The 23,013-nt window shown below is 33.5% G+C and overlaps 2 protein-coding genes, 1 non-coding gene and 1 pseudogene across 4 annotated transcripts; 3 read left to right on the top strand and 1 right to left on the bottom strand.

Annotated features, from left to right (window-relative positions):
* The first annotated feature begins 636 nt into the window (after positions 1 to 636).
* Positions 637 to 5,964, top strand: LOC129875585 (uncharacterized). The gene is made up of 3 exons (XM_055950882.1): positions 637 to 1,231; positions 5,818 to 5,822; positions 5,874 to 5,964. Exons 1-3 carry the CDS (start codon positions 695 to 697, stop codon positions 5,962 to 5,964), a joined length of 633 nt encoding a protein of 210 aa, XP_055806857.1. The 5' UTR covers positions 637 to 694.
* Positions 5,965 to 11,189: 5,225 nt separating this feature from the next.
* LOC129877527 (GDP-Man:Man(3)GlcNAc(2)-PP-Dol alpha-1,2-mannosyltransferase-like) lies at positions 11,190 to 16,518 on the bottom strand. Of its 2 annotated transcripts, none has more exons than XM_055953043.1 (7): positions 16,133 to 16,518; positions 14,352 to 14,638; positions 13,684 to 13,870; positions 13,199 to 13,267; positions 12,890 to 13,083; positions 12,377 to 12,486; positions 11,190 to 11,599 (listed from the first exon to the last, which is right to left on the bottom strand). In XM_055953043.1, the coding sequence occupies exons 1-7, from the start codon at positions 16,442 to 16,444 to the stop codon at positions 11,355 to 11,357; spliced, it is 1,404 nt and encodes a 467-aa protein (XP_055809018.1). In that variant the 5' UTR covers positions 16,445 to 16,518; the 3' UTR covers positions 11,190 to 11,354. The 2 variants fall into 2 exon arrangements, with proteins under 2 accessions (XP_055809018.1, XP_055809019.1); XM_055953044.1 differs by having other exon boundaries at positions 11,532 to 11,617.
* Positions 16,519 to 18,609: 2,091 nt separating this feature from the next.
* Positions 18,610 to 19,403, top strand: LOC129875584 (uncharacterized; annotated as a pseudogene).
* Positions 19,404 to 21,616: 2,213 nt separating this feature from the next.
* LOC129878001 (small nucleolar RNA snoR109) lies at positions 21,617 to 21,707 on the top strand. The gene has a single exon (XR_008763704.1). It is a non-coding gene; the product is annotated as a small nucleolar RNA snoR109 (small nucleolar RNA).
* The last annotated feature ends 1,306 nt before the right edge of the window (positions 21,708 to 23,013 follow it).

The raw sequence follows: 23,013 nt of genomic DNA, 5'->3' as shown, positions 1-23,013 counted from the left end.
GAATATACAATCTTCTTCTTCTTTCTGCACTTCCTAAACTCGTGTGAAATACAACCATCAAGTGGTTCGAAGTCATCAAAGATTTGCAGTACCTCTACTTTGGTGAGTAAATCGTTCTATCCTGGGAGGAAAAATTCCAAAACCTCAGGTACTTTGAGGGGAATAATTTCCTTAAGGACACACTGTGCATTCAGTGGGCTCGATTCTGTTTCTGCATTAACTTTTCCAGATTCTGTATTTTATTACCTTTACTTGTTGTTACTGGTTTTAATATTTACAATACAGTTTACTATCAATCTTAAGGAAATTATATTATTATTGTTTTCTAACCAAACTGTATTCTGTCTTTGGAGACTAAAACCTGTGTGGTTTTCTACTCCGTATGAAATAAATATTCTGATTTGAAGAGTATAAAAACGTCATTGAAATATTAAAGTTCATACTTGTACAACGATTTGAAGAGTATAGAAACTTCGTCGTTGTTTTTGTAAAAGGTCTGATATTCTGAAATATTAAGACAGTTTGTCTATTTTGACAGTGAAAAGAAATGACAAGTGATACTGCTACTACTTCTGCGACTGTTGCTGCAACAAGCCGCACTTCTGTGCCACCGGCCGAAAAAGCAGGAAAATTTTCTGGAGCCAACTTCAAAGGATGGCAGCAAAGGGTGTTCTTTTGGCTTACCACTCTTGGTATGCAGAAGTTCACTAACGAAGATCCTCCTGTGCCCGCTGTTGATATGCCGGCCAATGAAAAATTTATGATTACTGAGGCATGGACACAGGTAGATTTTCTATGCAAGGGCTACATCCTAAGTGCTTTGGATGATGATTTGTACAATGTCTATAATGCTGTGAAAACTTCTAAAGAATTATGGGATGCACTTGAGAAGAAGTACAAGACTGAAGACGCATGCTTGAAAAAATTTGTGGTTGCTAAGTTCCTAGACTATAAAATGATAGATAGCAGAACTGTTGGAACCCAAGTTCAAGAACTACAACTTATTTTTCATGACCTTATTGCTGAAGGCATGGTAGTTAATGAAGCATTTCAAGTGGCTGCGATGATAGAAAAATTGCCTCCTTCGTGGAGAGATTTCAAAAATTATCTAAAGCACAAGCGTAAGGAAATGAAGTTGGAAGATCTTGTGATTCGTCTCAAGATTGAGGAAGATAACAAAACAGCAGAAAAGAAGTTGCGTGGAAATTCAGCAATTATGAGAGCGAACATCGTTGAAGATGCTGCTCCAAAGAATAAGAAAAGGAAGCAACCTTTTGGAAAGAATCAGGAGCAGAACAAGAAAAAGTTCAAGGGCAATTGTTATAATTGTGGGAAAGTTGGACACAAAGCTCCAGATTGTCGTCTTCCGAAAAAGGACAAGAGAAAGGGACAAGCCAATATGGTGGAAAATAAAGAAGCTATTGATGATCTGTGTGCAATGCTATCAGAATGCAACCTAGTAGGTAATCCCAAAGAATGGTGGCTTGATTCAGGAGCTACTTCGCATGTGTGTGCAGTCCGAGAAGCATTCTCTACTTATTCCCCTGCAGCACCTGATGCGACGATCTATATGGGAAATTCTGCAACTGCAAAGATTGAAGGATATGGGAGAGTTTTTCTGAAAATGACATCCGGCAAGGTGGTGACGCTGAACAAAGTGTATCATGTTCCAGAAATACGAAAGAATTTGGTGTCTGCCGGCCTTCTTATCAAGAATGGATTCAAGTGTGTTCTAGTTTCAGACAAAGTAGTTGTCAGTAAGAATGAAATGTATCTAGGAAAAGGCTACCTCACTGAGGGTCTTTTCAAACTAAATGTAATGGTTGTTGATGATAATAAAGTTCAAGCTTCTTCTTACTTACTTGAGTCAAATAATTTATGGCATTCACGTTTAGGACATATCAATCATAAAACCTTGCGAAAACTGATTAATTTAAATATATTGCCTAACTTTGATTGCAATAAATCAAAATGTCAAGTATGTGTTGAATCTAAGTATGCTAAGCATCCTTATAAATCTATTGAACGGAATTCTAGTCCCTTAGAATTGATTCACACAGACATTTGTGATATGAAGTCTACACCAACTCGTGGTGGAAAGAAGTATTTTATAACTTTTATTGACGATTGCACTCGATATTGTTATGTATATTTGCTTAATAGTAAGGATGAAGCAATTGATGCATTTAAGCAATACAAGAACGAAGTAGAAAATCAATTGAATAAAAAGATAAAAATGATTAGAAGTGATAGGGGTGGAGAATACGAATCTCCTTTTGAAAAGATATGTTTAGAATATGGAATTATTCATCAAACTACTGCCCCCTACACACCTCAATCAAATGGAGTTGCGGAAAGGAAAAATCGAACATTAAAAGAAATGATGAATGCTTTATTAATAAGTTCCGGTTTACCGCAGAACTTGTGGGGGGAAGCTATCCTTACAGCTAATCGAATACTCAACAGAGTACCCCACAGCAAAACACAAACTATTCCATATGAACTATGGAAAGGAAGAAAACCCAACTTGAAATACTTCAAAGTGTGGGGGTGTTTAGCAAAGGTCCAAGTTCCTTTGCCCAAAAGGGTAAAAATCGGACCAAAGACCGTGGATTGTGTTTTTATTGGCTATGCTACAAATAGCAAAGCTTGTCGATTTTTGGTTCACAAATCGGACAATCCTGAAATTAATGTTAATACGATAATTGAATCAGACAATGCTGAATTTTTTGAAAATATTTATCCGTATAAAACTAAAAGTGAATCCTCAAGTGAAAGATCTAAACGACCAAGAGAAGTTCAAAAGGAAAGTAAACCATCCGAAGAGGATCCAAGGCGTAGCAAACGTCAAAAGATATCTACTTCCTTTGGACCAGATTTTGTGACATTCTTGCTTGAAAATGAGCCTCAAACATTTAAAGCTGCAATGTCTTCTTCTGATTCAGCATTTTGGAAAGAGGCAATCAATAGTGAGATTCAATCAATTTTGAATAACCATACATGGGAATTGGTTGATCTTCCTCCTGGAAATAAACCTTTAGGATCAAAATGGATATTTAAAAGGAAAATGAAAGCTGATGGCACTATTGATAAATATAAGGCAAGACTTGTGGTCAAAGGTTATAGACAAAAAGAAGGTCTTGATTACTTTGACACATACTCGCCGGTAACAAGAATAACATCTATTCGGGTGTTAGTGGCACTTGCAGCTGTATATGGTCTTGAAATTCATCAAATGGATGTTAAGACGGCTTTCTTAAATGGAGAATTGGAGGAAGAAATTTACATGGAACAACCTGAGGGTTTCATAGTTCCAGGTAAAGATAGGAAAGTGTGCAAACTTGTTAAGTCACTTTATGGACTTAAACAAGCACCTAAACAATGGCATGCAAAATTTGACCAAACAATGTTGGCAAATGGATTTAAGATTAATGAGTGTGACAAATGTGTTTACATTAAAAATACTCCAAATCATGAAGTCATTGTTTGTTTATATGTTGATGACATGTTGATAATGAGTAAAGATATTGCCAATATAAATGCTACGAAGCGTATGCTTGCTAGCAAATTTGACATGAAAGACTTAGGGGTTGCTGACTTAATCTTAGGAATTAGGATCCATAAAACTCCACAAGGTCTAGCATTATCACAATCACATTATATAGAAAATATACTTGATAAGTTTAAATATTTAAATTTCAATGTTGCAAAAACTCCAATTGATGTAAGTTTTGCACTTCAAAAGAATGAAGGTAAAAGTGACTCACAATTGGACTATGCACGAGTTTTGGGAAGTTTGATGTATATTATGAATTGTACACGACCAGATATAGCATGTGCTATTAGCAAGTTGAGTCGATTCACGAATAATCCTAATCAAACTCATTGGATGGCAATGAAACGAGTCTTGGGGTATTTGAAACACACCCAAAACTATGCTTTGCATTATAATAAATATCCCGCAGTAATTGAGGGATATAGTGATGCAAACTGGATCACCGGATCATCTGAAGTTAAATCCACAAGTGGATATGTTTTCACCGTTGGTGGAGGAGCAGTGTCTTGGAAATCATCAAAACAGACATGCATCGCCCGCTCTACAATGGAGTCTGAATTTATAGCTTTAGACAAGGCTGGTGAAGAAGCTGAATGGCTTCGAAATTTTTTGGAAGATATTCCATTTTGGCCCAAACCTTTGGCACCCATATGTATACATTGTGATAGCCAAGCGGCAATAGGGAGGGCAGGAAATGTTATGTATAATGGAAAATCGCGTCACATTCGACGGCGACACAATACTGTTAGACAACTACTCTCTAGTGGTGTTATCACTATTGACTACGTAAAGTCAAGAGATAATATATCGGATCCACTAACAAAAGGCTTATCTAGAGAGGCTGTTGAAAGATCATCGAGGGGAATGGGGTTAAGGCCAAGGACAAGTCAACATGGCGGTAACTCTACCTAGTAGACTGGAGATCCCAAGAACTAGGTTCAAAGAGATCAAACAAAGTTATGATTGACGGTTCAACATTGTCAAATAACTCAACCCATTCTCGTGATGATGACAATGTTCAGAAACAAAGGATAAAACCTTAAGGCTTTTAATGAGTTAATAAAGCTTTAAAGGTTTTTTAATGATTATCTAAATCTGACGGAAAACAACTAGATAGTGTGTCTATAGGACTACACGTTTAGAAATCACCTATGTGAATGTGAAGTATAAGCCACTTCAAGGGGAATGACAGTAAAGGCCCATTCTCTATGCATTCACGAAACCAGGCGGTGTTCATGGCTGAAACGAACACAACCGTGAGAACCATATATGGTTGATGATTGATTGTGTGACTTATGTTGTCTAGTTATACAACAAAGTTCGACGGTTCAAAGATATCGCATCTACCGATTGATCGAGTATATCCTATATAAGTTCACTATGGAAAGTTCAAAGGGAAACCTACTTATCCAGATGCAATTAATTTTCGCTTGTATATCACACACTTATCCGTGCATTCCTTTATCTTGTAGACATTCCCCATTCATATGGGGGATTGTTGGGTTTAATTGATAGGTTGAATGGGAAATTGAGGGAAAAAGAAGTGGAGAGGAAATGATATGTTCTCTCTTATTTTATTAAATAAGCTTTGGTCCCACATAGGTGGTGAAAATGAAAAGTCTCCTATTTAAAAATAGAAGCGCTCCTTCATGTTGCTAAAGGGTCAAGAAGAGGGTCTCCCCTCGCGCCGTCGTCGTCGTCGCTCGCTCGGCTCGGCTCGACTTCGGCTTCGGCTTCGGCTTCGGCTTCGGATTTGGATTTGGATTTGGATTTGGTCAATTGATATGATTGATTGATAATCTTTTTGGACGTGGAAAAAATCCTGACCCGCGACCCGCGACCCGTTTCTTCCCGGATTAATTTAAAATTTCCCTCCGTTTTTTCCAACCGATTTTTGAATGGTTGCAACCTTGTCCGAAAAGTTGCAAACCTTCTCAACAGGCAAACCTTTTCCCAACAGGTGCCTTTTCTGAAAAGGTATAAACAGTCTATATATATCTGTAAATCTTCAGAATGTTCCATACGAAATTCTGAATATACAATCTTCTTCTTCTTTCTGCACTTCCTAAACTCGTGTGAAATACAACCATCAAGTGGTTCGAAGTCATCAAAGATTTGCAGTACCTCTACTTTGGTGAGTAAATCGTTCTATCCTGGGAGGAAAAATTCCAAAACCTCAGGTACTTTGAGGGGAATAATTTCCTTAAGGACACACTGTGCATTCAGTGGGCTCGATTCTGTTTCTGCATTAACTTTTCCAGATTCTGTATTTTATTACCTTTACTTGTTGTTACTGGTTTTAATATTTACAATACAGTTTACTAACAGTTATGTCTCTAGATGAAGAGGAAAGCGATCGTCCAGGGGCTTTTATTTTTCCTTTCTCTTGGTGGAAGATAGGTCATTAGTCTTTATTTTATTTCCACTCTTACCAACTCTTGTACCTGTTTAGACCAGTATCCTTGGATTTTTTGTATAACCTTGTATAAGCTAGATTTAATATAGTTTTCTTTAGAAATTTTGGTTTGATTGTTCAAGTCTTTGATTTAACTTCTACAATATTTTTCTAGAATGGTTTAGAATTTTCCTACTTAGGATGTATAGTGGGTGTCCGCACAGCCCGGTGGGTGGGATCGTGACACTTACGATATTAAATTAACAATTAACAGAAATAACGTTAACTCTTATAACATATATATATATATATATATATATATATATATATATATATATATATATATATATATATATATATATATATATATAAATTATTATACTTGTGTAGGAGTTATAAGAAACATTTCAATATTAAAATATTAAAGTGCACGATTAGCGAGGACAAAGTGAAGAAAGTGGTCATTTATTATTTACCATTCATGTAACCATTATCTCCTGCTTATTATCCACAACATCTCAAATTGTTATTCAATTATTTATTTTAAAAAACGTTATTCAATTTCTTGCCATTTACTGTATGAAAGAAATCTTATATTTATATAAATGATTTTTTTTTCTGTTGTATTTATAATTTGAGATTGGTATATTGAAAGAGAGTTGCGATAAAAAATATTTTAAATTTTTATCTTATTATCTAAAACTACATATTTTTACACAAATTATTTTTATTTTTGTAATGATTTAAACCGTCATTATAAAAGGCATCTTGTTCGGAGTCTCAAAAAAGTTGACTTACGTTGCCAAAATAAAATGGGCTGACATGACGAAAAATTTTAAAATTGATCTTGAATTTAGTTGACATCATCCCGCCATAGCGGGCGTATTACCGCAGCGCCAATTTAGTGGGATAGGGGGTGCTATAATGGGGTCATCAAGACATAATCTGAGAAATGCGAATTCTTTTGTTTTTCCTTTTCCCCTTCATTGGTAAATAGATAAGGGTTACTCCTAAAATCCTCGAAAAGCTACTCTAAGCTTTAAAAAGGGGGAGGAGGGATTCTAGCACAAGATGGTCAAAATCCACGAATTTCAAGTGCACATCCGCTAAGATCCGCCTCTATAGAGCCAGAAACTCACAAATCAGATTTCTTCAGTAGTTTCTTGGCGTCCAGATAGGCTACAGTTAAGAAAATGAGTATTTAAACCTGTTTTTACTGATATAATATCTCGCAGATTATCAGGAGATTTCATACATAGGCCTTCGAGAATGGAGTTAGGAGGGCTAAATATGTGGTTGGTTATGGTCTAAGTTGATGGTGGATTTGATTAGTTATTGTTGACATTATAGTGTTGGTTGGGTGTTATCCTGGGAAAGGTAATGATGGGTAATCGAATTTCAATCAGGAATTATTTGGAAATGAATTCTCTCAGGTGGGTGATGGTTGTGTTTTTCCCGTTTACGTTATATGTGCTTGTTAATTACTTCATTAGTATTATATGCATGTTATATGATTAGGGAGAAGAAAAAAATGTGAGTTGAAATGCTAATTGTGGTCAATTGCATTGAATGAGTGTGTTACTTGGGTGTGCAAGTGTGTGTGTGTGTGTGTTATTCATTGTGATTGTGATTGTGATGTATGTTGATTGTTGGATTTGATACCACGCTGGTACATATCATTATTAGATCAGGTACCACACTGGTACATATTATTATCGGATTGAAAATCACATTGATACACTAACAGTTTGTGTGTGGTTCTAGGAGAGAACCGGTTGTACTTCTTTGCATTGTTGGCCCATTAATAATTGAGAATTGTGTTTTAATTGCTGAGATGGCCTTTGTGTATACCAGGTTTGCATGTCAGACATTTATGAATGACGTTGTGGATCCTAGGTGGTCCGAATTACGTGGGATGTGTGAGAATAGGATATGGCTTGTTGTGTTGTGGTTATTGTGCATATCAATTCAGGATTTAGGACTGGGAGTCCGGGCTATGTAATAGTTATGATCTAATTGTGCATAAATTATTTATTAAGTCGTAGTTATTTGTTCATGTATAGTATAACTAAAATGTTGTTAAGTCAAGATGTTGATTGGGAATTTGATTGTTCACTAGTTGGCCTAATTTCTCAGTCTGGATGGTCTGGGACATATTGGATAAGGGAGAATTTGAATTGAGAGGGTGATGACCTAGATGGTAGAGTTGGCAGCAAAAAGGGATGGGGTGACTTGAGAGTGATGATTGAATGGACGGGGTCCTGAGTGTATTCTTAAGGTTTCATGTTTTTTCTGATTAATTGCATGATATTATGTGGTGGATTTGGATTGCCAATGATGCTTATCAGTACGTGTTGTTTGTATTGATACTACTCTCGCTATACCAATGGCATAGTCTGATTGTAGGATCAATGATATTTTTGAGGTGAAGACGATGATCATCTCCGATGTCTTTCATTCCTCTCTGCCTACGGTGGAAGCTGAATCTATTTTCCTTTATGTCTTTTTATTTGTAGAAGCTTTTGTACCTGTTTAGTCAGTTCCTTGGGAGAGATTTCTTTGTATTTTTCATAAGTTAAGAATTTTTATTGTATTTCTCAAAAGATTTATACGAAAGGCTAGATTTAAGATCTTTTCTTATTGTTATAAAAAGTAATATATCATGATTCATTTTACTTTCACATTTTCAGATTTAACTTGGGTGGTAAGGGTTCTCCTATTTAGGTGTTAGAATAGGTGCTCGCACGATCCGATGTATTGGATCGTGATAATTTCGTGGTGCTCTTAAATTTTTGTCCTCAAATATGATTGTCTTTAATTTTTGTTCTTGCAACTTATTTAATGATTGTGATCTATGATTTAACTTTGTAGGACATAAGTTTCAAAAATTCTTATCTTGTCCGATATAAATTCTGTAAATATTAAGTTATTCAGTATAAATTGTATAGTATCTAATTCACACAACATAAATTTAGAGAACTTTGCCTTGTCCAGCATAAGTTCTGTAAGTGCCAAACACATACTGTTAACATCCTTGATCAAAGGAGGTCCTGCTGTGAGAAAGACATTTCATTATTGTTTTAATTGTTAGAGTATAATTACACCCCCAAAAATAGAAGGTATATACATTAACGTGTCATTTAAATTGAACTCAACTGATATTTATATTTTTTTGATTTTAGGTGTACACAAGTACACACTTAAACTTGTATAAAGTTTAACAAGTAGACATATACATCCTATATATTTGTTTGAGTGTATCTCATGCGAATTGTCACATATGACATATGTGTCTACTGGTGATGTCAGTTGATTATGCCACAAGAAAAAAGGCGAAACCCATCGGTGACCCCCTAAAATTGACACCAATTTTCAGTTAGACACCTAAATCAGGAGATGTTCATTTTAGACACCTTATGTAAGGGTCGAATGTGTCATTTTAATACATTTTTGACAATCACCAAAATATATTAAGTGTGTGTAATGCACTCACTTGACGTATCAAAAACAATGAATTAAATAAAGACAAGTGGCATATATATATATATATATATAAAATAATGACTTTTGAATTAAAAAATGACCAATAATATGATGACACGTGACATTTTTAAAATCCAAATAATATTTTTTTTAAAAATAAAAATTAACACCTATTAACCCCCACCCACCCCGCCGTCATCTTCTCCAACCCCACTCACCCGAACCCCAATCCCTCCCCCACCCCGCCGTCATCTTCTCCAAACGATCGTGTATAGGTTATATGTAAATCGGATTACTGTAGCACAAAGATTTGCTGGTAAACCTATTTTTTCTTGTGTTTTAATTTGGTGTTCATAGATATTTTTTTTTGTGTTCAATTTTCAGATAGGGTTGGTTAAATTTTGGTGTATCAAATCTATGTGGGTCGTCGCCAAGAACTTTGAATTTACAAGATTTGAGGAAAATTCTTGATCTTGATCGAAAACTAAATCAGTTATGAAAATTATTCATTTTTTGATGGGATGTAACAATTTCAATTGATGGTGGGGGATCATGATATATTGATTTCTTGAGAACCCATAAAAAGTTTGGATCAAAATTTGGAATGTGTGCATTTGACTGATGCTTTCATGTCAATTTACTATAACAAAAATGGAGAATGCTAAAAAATGAAGAAGAAGAAGAACAAAAAAAAAATTAAGAAAAAACAGCTTCTACGCGCCTCAGATAGGTGGAAAACACGCGAGGTGCCAACTGTGTAAAAAGTGTCAAAATGACACATTCGACCCTTACATAAGGTGTCTAAAATGAACATCTCCTGATTTAGGTGTCTAAGTGAAAGTTGGTGCCAACTTTAGGGGGCCACCGATGAGTTTCGCCCAAGAAAAAAATATCATCAAGCTACTAAAAGTTGTGCAATCACATTCCAAATTACTAAGATTACTAAAAAGATCAAACACTGGAAAGACTTTTCCATACAATATAAACTGAGTTTTGTGAGATATTATCAAGAGTAAAATAATATACTACTTGCTGTTTTAGATCCATTATCAAGTGCAACCTTATAATACACTTGATGCCTGTTTGTCTATTGTAGTCACCGTGTACACCTATCTACTTACTCATCACCCATTTCCCCCAATACAGATACATTAATATTCAAGAAGTTAACTCAATGGAAGCATAGCTTTTTCTTTCTTTGAAAAACATGACATTGGATTTGAGACTCTCCAATACTAACTAAAGTCACTGATTAAGTGGAGAAGCATGGAGAGGCATGCCCAAAATCTATTTAGTTTCGAACCGTGTATCACTGAGACGCAGAGATGTTTCGGTTATAAAAATAAAGCCACTTAGTATGGGTATAGGAAGTAATTGTAGACCTTGTTGAGTATATTATATATTTATATTGAAAATCACGTTCAGAAAGTACCTGCATCAGAAGACTTAGAGCTCAGATTGACTTATAAGTTACTTATAAGATGTTTTCAACTTTTTTAAGTGTTTGGCTAGCCAACTTAAAGTTATTTTGTGCTTAAAATAAGCCACAATAAATAATTAAATTTATTTGGATGAACTTATTATAAGCAGCTCATAAGTCAAAAAAAATAAATTGAGCTGAACCTACTTATTTTTTTAACTTATAAGTAGTTTTCAACTTATAAGCTACTTAAAATAAATTCATCCAAACATTCTCAGATTCATTAACCAAAGTACAAACCAAGAAGATCTAGGAAAATAAACTTTACAGAAGTATACCAAATCAATAAACTTTCTTAATAACAGTAAGAGCAATTGAGATATCATCTATTTTTAAAAATATAAGGCAAACCAAACAAGAAAAAAAGAAAGATAAGACTTAGGTCTAACTATGGTGAACAAAATTGATCTCTTGCATTTATGAAAACAAAGATTTTGTAATCATTTACTATCATTGTAAAAGATAGGTCGTACAGCAGCCTTAAAGTCTTCATAAAACCTTTGCTCTGAGAACATGGAGGCCCGTTTCCTTGCAGCAGCAGCCATCTTCAGCCTCTCATTCTCTGGCATCTTAATAACTTCAATGATGGCTTCAGCAAATTCCTCTACGCTCTCGGCAAGAAACCCAGTTTGCTTTCCATCTTCTGGTAACACAATATCCATTCTTGGGCCAGCTGAATTATGTGCTGAATGAAACCATCAAACTAGAAAGTTAAAAAATAAGTTCAGTGAATATGTTAGAATATTATGTATATAGAGTCCCGCAGGGAAAAAGATTATTATGTATTGTATAGAATATAACTAAAAATAGGACCAATTGTAATAATGAAGTTCCGATTTTAGTAAAAAAAATTCCATGTTTTCACACATGGTACCAGAGCACTCATAAGAAAATATAGGTGTGCAAATACCAGCTTCTTCAGGAGAGAAATTTCAGTTACTGCAATTTTCTGGGATCTAAGTGGTTGTCTGTGTCAATACCACTTTCTATCAATATTTGGTGAAAATTAGTACTCCCTCTGTCCCAGTATATACGACACACTTTCCTTTTTAGTCAGTCCAAAAAAGAATGATGTAGTACTGCAATGGATCCAAATGTTAAACTCTTGCCAGGACAGGGTGCCCCTAAGTGATCCTAAAAGATTTAGGCAGCTAGTTGGTAAGTTGAATTATCTCCCAGTGACTAGACTTGACATTTCTTTTCACAAGTCAGTTTATGAATTCTCACTGTGAAGTCAAATGATCAGCTAACATATATTTCCACCAAGTCCCTAATTGATCCTCGTATTAGTTACGTTTGTAACAAGCTCGTTACATATGACTTATATGCACCAACTTGAGGGTGTGTTTTAGAATATTATGTATATAGTGTCCCACATGGAGACAGCTTATTATGTACTTTGTAAAATATATAAATAGGATAGTTTCTCGTGTTTTCTCACAGAATCAGATACATGACTAACCAATTGGTATAGCGCCAGCAGCCATGTATTCCACTACACTTATGCCGAAGTGCTCATCTGTCATGGAATGGATTCCAGCTACAGCACCACCCAGAAGTTTGACCAAATCACTGCATCAACAATAGATTAAAAATGAGAATAAAGCTTTTATCCAACATGTATTGAAGTGATAGAAATAGATATCTACCTAAACATTTCACGTTCTCTTTCTAAACACACAGAGAACTAACGGCACTAAAGACATCCAATCAAATCTAGTTAGCTTTTTACACCCATGCATAGTATTACTTCTCTCTGTGTATTACAATGGCCTGTATATCCAGCCAATTTTTAAATTTTTTAATTAGTTTTCTTTTGGGAGGAGGTAACCAATGCAAAAGGTCCGTCCCAAATGAAACTCTTGCCTTGACAAAATAGCTCAAGCAATGAAAGAAAAATCTGGTTCAGACAGTTCAGCAAAATCATGCCTTGGAGTTCAAGAATTTCAGACTACCAAAATGGAGTCGTACTAACCTGTACAAGACATTCTTGTGGAACTCAACATGATCATCCACATTCAATTTAATAGCTAGGTCCTTCAAATTTTGCAACCTTTTTTCATCCGCTTCATTCCTACAACTACCCACTAGTTGGATTTTCGGCCTTGGAAGATCTTGGTCTAACATTTTTATAGCAACTGCAAACGCCTCAAGTTGGAGTGGATGTGCCTAACTCACGGAAAAAAACAAATTTTACAAGACATCCAAGGTTGCAATATACCTTGAAACACCTGCACAAGTATAGGTACCTTGATTTCCACAAGGACCACATAAAAATGCCCACCTTCTCTGGACGGAACTGAGCGACAGATACTATCTTCGGAGGCTTCATTGACTTTTCCAACGGAAGCACCTGTCAAGAGGAACGTCATGTTTGTAGCTTGTATTAGCCATGCAACAATGCAGCTTCTTAAAATCCAACTCAGACTCAATAAACTATAACAAAAATTGGTAAGACCTTCAAAGGAGGATTCCGTAATGTCATTACCTTACATTTTCATCAAAGAAAGAGCATGGAAGTCCAATAAGATTGAAAAGAGAAATTTGTCTGGAAATTACACTCATCTTACTCCCATCATATACTCAATAAATTCCAAAATGCAGGACAGTACTTAAATTTTAAAAAAATTGAGAAGGCTAATAGTAAAAATATTAGCCTCGATAGTAAATTAAACAAATCTACAGAAAAGGGAGAAAACACTAACAAGTTTAGGCATCAGGAGGAGGAAGAAGGGTTATAATAACACGAAACAAGTAAAAAATATACACCTGAAGCCCAGAAGTATCACAAGGAGGATACACACGCCTAATTCGAGCTGGTATTCCCCACAGCTTCTCAATATGAGATTGAGTCCATGAAGAATTAACCATCACAAGGTGTGCACAAGAACCAACGATGCTGTACAGCCAGCCAAACAATGCATAATAAATGACCTTGAACCGGGATAGTATCGCACTGCCAGAAAAGCAATTTCATGAGCTTCATGCAGTCCCTTGACTATATAATTTTACAAGACCCACTAATGCATCTGGATGTACACGTTCATGGAGAAGCAGAGTAACATCTAGCCATAATATTCTAATATATCTTCTTATGACTGCCAGTTAGTGTATGAGCACATTAATTTGTTAAAGAGATATGCATACATGTGACAATCTAACTGAAAAAAATGTTATTAATGGAAATGTCAGATAAAAGATACAAGCATACCAACAATTTCTTGTAGGGGACCCAGGCACCACTTAGTTGACAGACAAAAAAATGGCTCGCCAAACTAGTTAGGGTCTTTTCCTTTATGTTTAAATAGCACATGCTTATTATCTTCAACAAGATAGACAAACCTTTAGGTGCTTAGTTCCATGTAATACCATCCAAATGACGTCTTATCATGAAATCCTATAGATGGCATATGCTGATATAAAGCAGTTGAACTCACCTCTTGGCAATGAAGGAATCATTGTTGTACATTGAACTGCGCCCACGAACACGAGACAGCATGTCTAAACTGATAGTTGGATAATGAGTATAGGAAATAACTTTGCATCCAAATATACGGGCAACTGGATAAGTAAAAGCATATCCACTGGTATCAAAGTAATATAAAGGTGTATATTTGCACAAAGCTTCCCAAGCAAGGTAAATCGATCCAAGGCTTTGACCAATCATTGTGAAACGAGGGTAAGTGGTTTCTTCGACCCACTTTCTCTTATGCAAATGGACCACCTGATGTGCAGGATATCAGTAATCTTGAGCAAAAATGACATTGAATGTGAAGATCTCGGAGTTTGGAACAAACTACGACATTATGCAACAATTATTTGTACAGGGTATTATACATGAGAGTGATTACCACCATCAAACAAATGCCAGTGGTTAAGCATCAACAAAAGAAACACAACATGCAGCAACATGGGTGAAAGGAGCAGAAGGAATATATAATATAGATATCTCAATGAACAAACTAACATACATAAATATTAAGTACAAATCAAAATAGATTAGAAGCTTATTATTAAAGAATGCACAGGAGGATTTCAATGTGTTATTAGGGCTGAAGTCAAGAAAATCCAACATAGAGGAAACGCAATGATTACATGGTAATGTTGAAATCCCTGCTAATAAAATGCCTGTCAAGTAGCTAGGAGCTCCCCTGATAACTACAAACACTTGATACTCTACTGTTGTAAAGAAGCAGTGGGATTTGAGACATGGGTGGGGGTGGGGGTGAGGGGAAGAAGATGACGAAAACACAGGCAAAAGAGAAATAGGAAGTTCTTTGTATAGCTAAACAGGAAGGGTTATCGACCCATCCTAATGTTGGATATTTGGAACAAAGCTGTCATCATCACACTACATGCTATTACAAAGTATGGCATGTGGATGAAATAGATGCACTTTCTTAAAACCTCGAGGAAATACTCCCTCCTCTCTGTTACAATTTATATGACGATCTTCTATTTGTGACTTTCCAAAATGTTTGAGACTATTCCAATTTTATACTACATTCACAACTTTTAAGAATTCAAATTTATTAAACTTCTAAACTTTAACATGACATTTCCTATCAAATCTAGCTTTTCCGCCAATACTTTAATAGTCTTCCCACCATCAGTGATGCCATATGTAAGTCAAATTAACGACGTACAATCATATCTAGTCAAAAACTATCATACAAAATGAAAAGAAGGAGACATGCTGGCTAGATGGTAAGGCCAATGCTTTAGGCCTCAAAACATAGTAATTAGTAGGTATCATTATATATACTTGATCCCTTTTTAATTTCAGTGCTTTAAATCTGTTTAAAATAGAATGTCTTTCAATATTTGGAACTTTCTAATGCTCACATTCTACGTGGTCCGTTTAAGACCACAAGATTCAAAAGGCATTTGGCACATTACACTTGCACACATCTTTAATTTGAGATCACAACATTCAAAAATCTTCCTTATTTTCTTAAATTTACTTTCTAGTTAAGCTAATACACTTGAATTTGAAACGGAGGGAGTAATAAATTTATTTATCAAATTATTACTAATAATTTTTTAAAAATTTTATGTTTTTGCTTGAATTTTGAAAGTTTGAATTAGTGAGCAGGTTAGTGCGTATAAGTTTTGATCTGTTGTTAATTAGTGCATTTATTCATACATGTATTCATTTTTTCTATATACGACGAGTTCAATTTTTTTAATTTTAAACACACGAGAAGTAAAGGGTTACCTTAGGAGGGTGGATTAATTTGACTCCAAATCGATCAAGGGCACGAGTAGTAAGGCTGTGAGGAGAAGATTCGAAATCTCCTGTGTATATAACACAATCTAGATTTGGGCTTTCATCTTGGATAGCTTTCACGGCGCACCACAAGACTCGTTCTCCACCACCTCCGTCGTTGGTGTATGGGTGGAAGATCCCGACAGACTTCTTTCTGTTCCTCCGGCCATTGATTACCATAAACAGTAACCTCACTGCTTGAGCAATTAACACTGTTACGGCAATAATGGAACTGATCACAAGCCAATTAGAAACCCCCATTTTCTGAAATCAAAGAGGATGCCAAGTTTCAGATTTTAGGATGACATTTTTGTCTAAATATTAGTCATTTAATTTTAGGAACTGCTTTAGAGATGAGAATTATTTACTTTATTTTTATGGAATACTTTTATATTTTATTTTAAAATTAGTGTATGATTATAAAAAAAAAAATCCAACATAAAGTTAGCTTTCAAATTTGAAAAAGTTTTCCAAATATGTTTTCCAACTCCCAAATTTCAAAGGGTAAAGGACTAAATTTATTGTTGAACTATGAAAAATGAAATAGATTTAGCATTTGTTAATAGTAGAGATCAAATTTGTCCCTAAATTATGTAAAAACGAATTAGTTGTTATTAGTTTCAAATGACGGAAATTTAACATCGAACGATGTCACGTGCCATACAATTAAAAATTAACTTTTAAAACGAATGATAAACTTGAGCCTTTAGCATCATTTAGGAGCAAAATTGGCTCTTTCACGTTGTTGAAAGGTAAATTTGATCTTTGATCTATTTTTGAGTTTTTAAAATTTTTTGGTCTCTTCTCTCTTCTTGCTACCTCTACCATCAATCAAACTTTCTTCATCCTTCCCTCTTTCTTTCCCTCTGCCACCATAGTCACATCACCATCCTCTCTCCCCATTATTCTAGCACCACCTATATCATCGGGAGCGGGGGCGACCTACGTAGGTGTCAGAGCTTCATCCGAATTTCCTCAACAAAAAATTATACTATACGTATTGGGTAGATTTTTATATTTTTATACATATACTAATTTTGAACCGTATAAATCAGAAAAGAGAGATAGTCCAGTGATACTAGACTACCCAACTTGGATCGCGTATACTCATAAGTATTTTACTTTTTAGGATATATGGAGACACACACACTTATTACTAAAATCTCGGAGCGATTTGATTTTGTAATTCTTTATAAATTTAATTTTTTCTTTTATTATTTTTACAAGAGTTTTTTATTTTTACGAAAAAGGATCAAAAATACCCTTGAACTATTACAAAAGATTTAAAAATATCTTCTGTTCACCTTTTGGTCTAAAAATATCCTTCCATCCACCTTTTTGGCTAACTATAACCCTTGAAACTAACAATCATTTTTTTAAAGTATTTATCATGTATCATTTTCTTATTGGATGAAATAAAAATCCTACGCCCACTAAAAAAAATTTCATGATTATCTAAGACAAAAATAATATACCTCTTCAAGACCCCAATTTTTTTTTAAGAAAAATCTAATAGTTTTTTTTACTGCTATAGCTTCTTTTTTTTTTTTATAAAGTTTGTTTTGGGATCATGAAGAGGGATATTGTTTTGATTTGGATAATTATGGGAAAAATATTTAAAAAATAGTTTTTTTTATTTGCTGTAGTTTTTTTTAAAAAAAAATAGTTTTTTATGATCATCAAGCATGTATATTGTTTTGGTTTGGATAAATTATGAAAAAAAAATTGAAAAACTTATTTAAAAAATCTATTAGTTATACGTATTATTACAAGATGGTTTTACAATAACTATCTAAAAACTATCTTGTAATAACTAATTTAGTTTAAAATATTTTTTTACTATCTTGTAATAACTAAAAAATAATTTAGGTATACGTTAACTAAATTTTTTTAGTTATTTTATTTATACGTATTGTAAAAAAATCAGTATTATTAAACAGTAAAGAAAAATCAAGTCAAGATCTAAAAAAAATTTTACCTTTTTTTCCTGGTTAACCGGATAAAAAAAATCCTAGTCTTATTTATCAATGTGGCTTTTAAAAAAAAATTGGAGGGGGGGGGGAGGGGAGTCTTGAAGAGGTATATTGTTTTTGGCTTAGATAAATTATGAAAAAAATTTAGTGAAAGTGAAATTTTTATTTCATCCTATAAAAAAATGACATATGATAAATACTTTAAAAGAATATAAAATAAAAAGAGGGTTGTTAGTTTTGAGGGTTAAAATTAGCAAAAAAGTGGATGAAGATTTTTTTAGACCAAAAAGATGAATAGAAGAGTATTTTTAGACTAAAAAGTGAATGAAGGATATTTTTAAAACTTTTCCAATAGTTCAAAAATATTTTTGGTTTTTTGGTCATGAAAGGATGTTTCTTCTTTATTTAATTTGCTAATTAACATAATGTTGGAGGAACCTTGCCGAACTGTGAATGCATATGAACGATATAAAGAAGAGTAAATGTAAAGCCCTTGGAATCACTTCGTCTCTACCCAAGGTGAAGAGATTTAGGTAGTTACACTTTTCAAGCAGAAGATGTAACGTTTTGTATGTCACAAGTTACCAATATATATTAACAACGATGCATAATAACAAATGACGAACACTATTAAGAGTGAGAATGTCAGACTGTCATCACAACCGTCACTGACCGGCGAAGCTATCGTGTACAGTAGCATCTTGGAACTAAAGAGTGTATTGAAGAGTACTCCAAATCCATTTGTTGGAATTGATGTTGTAAATAATGGAGATCTGTTGTTGTTTCATGTGAAAAAATGGTGCCTAATAATTCAATTTAAGCGTATGTTGGTGTTGGATAATCTAATTGATCTCCCCAATTCTGTTAAGGTGTTATTGGCTGACAGAACCATCACTTTTATAGGTCCTAGAAACATAAGTCAAAAATCTACTCTGTCATATAAATATGGAGGTCAAGGCCAGAAAATCGAAATTAGTAGAATTGTTGATGTTGGTTATTAGGCTGGTAAACTTTGTAAGAAGCCAAATCTGCTGAGTAGTACACTAGAGTTGTTGGGTGAAGTTGGCGTTGATATTAAGAAGCCTGTAATTTGTGAAGGCTCTATGCGTCCTAATTGGCAAGCGTCTTCGATTCTCTCGGTGGAGGAGGTGAAATTGGCTATGTATAAAGTCCATTCGTGCTATCAAATTGCAAGCAAACTAATTACTGAGGCGACAAGTGTAACTGCACGCGCCCCAGTAACTTAATTTGTTTCTGTAATTATTTATGGATGACTCCTTTTTAAAATTTAAACTGACTTCAATCAAGTTAAAATTGGCAAAAATAAAAAACAGGAGGATTTCAAAACTAAAGTAAGAGGAATTCAACTTGATAAGTCTTCTATATTGAGGTGTAGGTTAACTATAAATAAATGCCATGTAATTATGTGTGAGTTTTTAGAAAGACTTGTGAGTTTTTAGAAAGACTTCTTATAGAGTTAAGAAAGAAGAGCCGAGAATTTTAAAACTGAGTTTTCTTTCTGTCTGTGTAATATTTTACTATTTGTGTAATAAAAATATTATTTTAGTCCTGATTTTTATTTCTTCAAAGTTTTTATTTGGAATTGGGAATGCCATTTTTTTTCTTCAAATTAATAGTGTTGGTGTTGATTAGATTAATTAAAGCAATATTTTAACTATGATTCGAATATAATATATTTCCATGTTAGATTACAGAACTTTCTGATAAATCCTATTCCCAGATTTCAGAAATTACAATAATGAGTCTTTTGAGTACTGATTTGTATTCAGTTCTACTATTAAATTAAAACGTATACATACTCATAGTACATAGATACATGTTGACTTTTGGGTTAAAATAATTTTGCATACCGAGAAAATGGTATAGTCAAATTTATTATATGAGGTCAAGGACATGCGTTCTAATTTAACTTGTTAGATTTAGTTACTAATATGTTGATAAAGGAAAGTAAATAGCGAGATAAGAACAACTAAGAAAGTGAACAGAATGAGGCTTTTTAATGGTGTAGCGTCGTGAGATTATGAAAAATTAGATAGGACCAACAAAAGGACCCATTGATTTATGCAAACGTCCAGTTTTAGGTAGTCATTTTGATTTTCCTTCTATTTTTATTATTAATATTGTGCAAATCTAGTCCTCAGTAAAGTTATCTTTTCTGATAATGTTAGACACAACTCTAGTATTTGTTCATATACTAATATACATATTTGTGCAATGTACGAGTAATATTAAATTATTATTTTTAATCGTTTCATATTAAAATTTCATTTGAGCATATTAAAATCATATAATCTTGAAAAGAAGTTCATCTATCATATTCTTTTTCAATAAAATAAGGGGGGGAAAATGTCTACTCTCCACCCCTATATTCCACCCTGCTAATTTTTTTTAAAAAAATATTCTACTCTCTCCACACCCCCACCACCAAATGACTTAGATATCCCAACTTCTAATCCAATTTATACGAAAAATATTTATGTAACTTCATAGTTTTTTATTATATCATTCACAATCTAAAATATTAAATTGTTAATATCTCTCTTCCCAACCCCATCTCCTCTCCCTTCCTCTATCTCTAGACAAAATCTATACGAGTAAAAATAATTATTTAATTACAAAAAAGTTATTGCGTTTAGGGCTGTTCAAAATCGATCGCTATCGATAACCCAACCGCAAAATTGACTTATTGGCTTATTGGTATTGGGTTATCAAATTAGCGGATGGGAAATGAATTTAAATTTTATAATTAACGGCTTATCGGTGTGGGGGAAGGATTACTCAATTTTGTTATTGGGTAAACCTTTAATCCGTTAAAAATTTATTATATTTTAATATATTTTATCCCTAAACATATAAAATATGTATGATATTGATAATTATAATTTATAAACATAAAGATAAGCCTCAACAGGCCAAGACCATTTAAAATATAAGACATTAGACAGCAAGTCAGCAACTATATTACTATACCCTAAAATCTAAATCCCTAATTTTTAAGAGAAGCAACCCTACTTCTACTTGGCTACTTGCCGCCTCTGTCTCAGACTCTCATCTCTCATTCTCTTTTGTGATTTGCGAGGCCAAGAGGTGGCGTCGCCTTGTCTTCTCCTCCACCAGACCTCCTTTCCTTTTCCTTAGGCTGTCGAACCTCCACCTCTATTTTCTTTCCAAATGCTAGGTATGAACACTACTGAGGGAGAGAAGGGATAATAGCAGTTCAAAATCTCGACACAAAAAGGGGTTTCGAAGATTCACTGATATGATATCAGTGGTCGACGCAATATGGAAATTTTTTTGTTTATGCAATTTGTTTTCTTTAATCTTCAAAGCTTAGTGATATGCTTTTCTGCCATGTCAAGATTTTCCTCTCTATTGAAGTTACATGTTACCAAGATGAGTGTTAAGCTGTGCTTGTGTGTACTCTTCTTGACTATCATGGTGGTTGTAGCTATGTATGAATATCTGTGAAGTTTAATTGGCGGGTTGTTGTTAACCTGTTCACATATCTGCTTACCTAACTTCTTACATTGTGCATGCTTGTTGAGAAGAAGGAAAATTGAAGTAAATGACAGAAATTTTACATGTTACCATACCACCGATACACCGCCCGATAATCGTCCGATAATTGTTAATTCGATACCGAATCAACCGATATCTTATAGGTTGGCTAGCGAATTAGTACTTTTAAAAGCCGATAACCGTTAAGTCAAACCGTTAAGAATAATAATCCGTCCGATCCGTCCGATAAGCACCCCTAATTGCGTTTGACATTTTTTAAATTATATTATTTACAATATAAAGATTTCTGGTTGTCAAAAATAATTAAAATTTTTATACTACTTTTCTCCCATCTCTTTTGTTTAAAATTTATAAATAATAATATGCGTATTATCTAATTACTTCATTATATTTTTAAAAATAGTTCAGATCCCCCAACCCGCCAATCCCCTGTTTATATTTTTTCTACTGTGTTTTAATTATGTTATTTTTATCTAATTTGACTTTGAGTTAAATTATCGAAATTAGCATAGATAATTTTGTTATGCATAATAAAATAAATAAAATATATATTTGAAGAAGACTCCAGAATAATCTAATATGTTAGAAGCATTTATAATTTAAAATTTAAGTTAAAAGACTTTATAAAAAAAATATAAAATTTTATCTTATATTTTATTTTTTAATATTTTTACTCAGATAAGTTATTAACTTGTCCTAAGAATTAAAAAAAATTCATAATGCACATAAAATTTCAATATGAATTTTAAAGAAAATAATAAGTCATGAATAAAGAATTCTAACTTATATACACTGTGTTTAATTATATAATTTTAAAAATTCGTATTTCTGTGGAAAATGCATTAAACTTAATATGAATGTGATATAGTACTGCTTCAGAAAGTCGCTTTCATACTTAAGAGAAAGACAAGAAAAAAGTGATTTAATAATATTTGTAAATATATTCACATTCACAAATTTACTCTCGAAGTATTTATTTTTATCAAAAAATAAATGAACAAAATTAGAATTGAAAAATGGTACTTGCTCGAATTGAAGTTTGCATATCGTATCCAAAAAATTAGTATGTAATACGATCATTACTCACCTACATATAAACAATGAAAATATTGAATCAAAAAAAGTTTATAGAAAGTGAAGAATGCAATAAATAAATTCAGCAATAAGCTAATAATCAATAACAAAAAAAAAAGGTAAGATTAATATTATAAATCATTTTATCATGAGTATATATAAAGAGAGTCTAAGAAGTGAACTCTATTAGAATTCAAATTACATTTAAATTTGAATTCATTAATTTTCTTAAATGATGATTAT

This window comes from Solanum dulcamara, chromosome 12 (genome assembly GCF_947179165.1).
Source record: "Solanum dulcamara chromosome 12, daSolDulc1.2, whole genome shotgun sequence".
Taxonomy (NCBI): domain Eukaryota; kingdom Viridiplantae; phylum Streptophyta; class Magnoliopsida; order Solanales; family Solanaceae; genus Solanum; species Solanum dulcamara.
The sequence above is the reverse complement of the archived record's forward strand: the minus strand, read 5'-3'. Positions and strand labels throughout refer to the sequence as shown.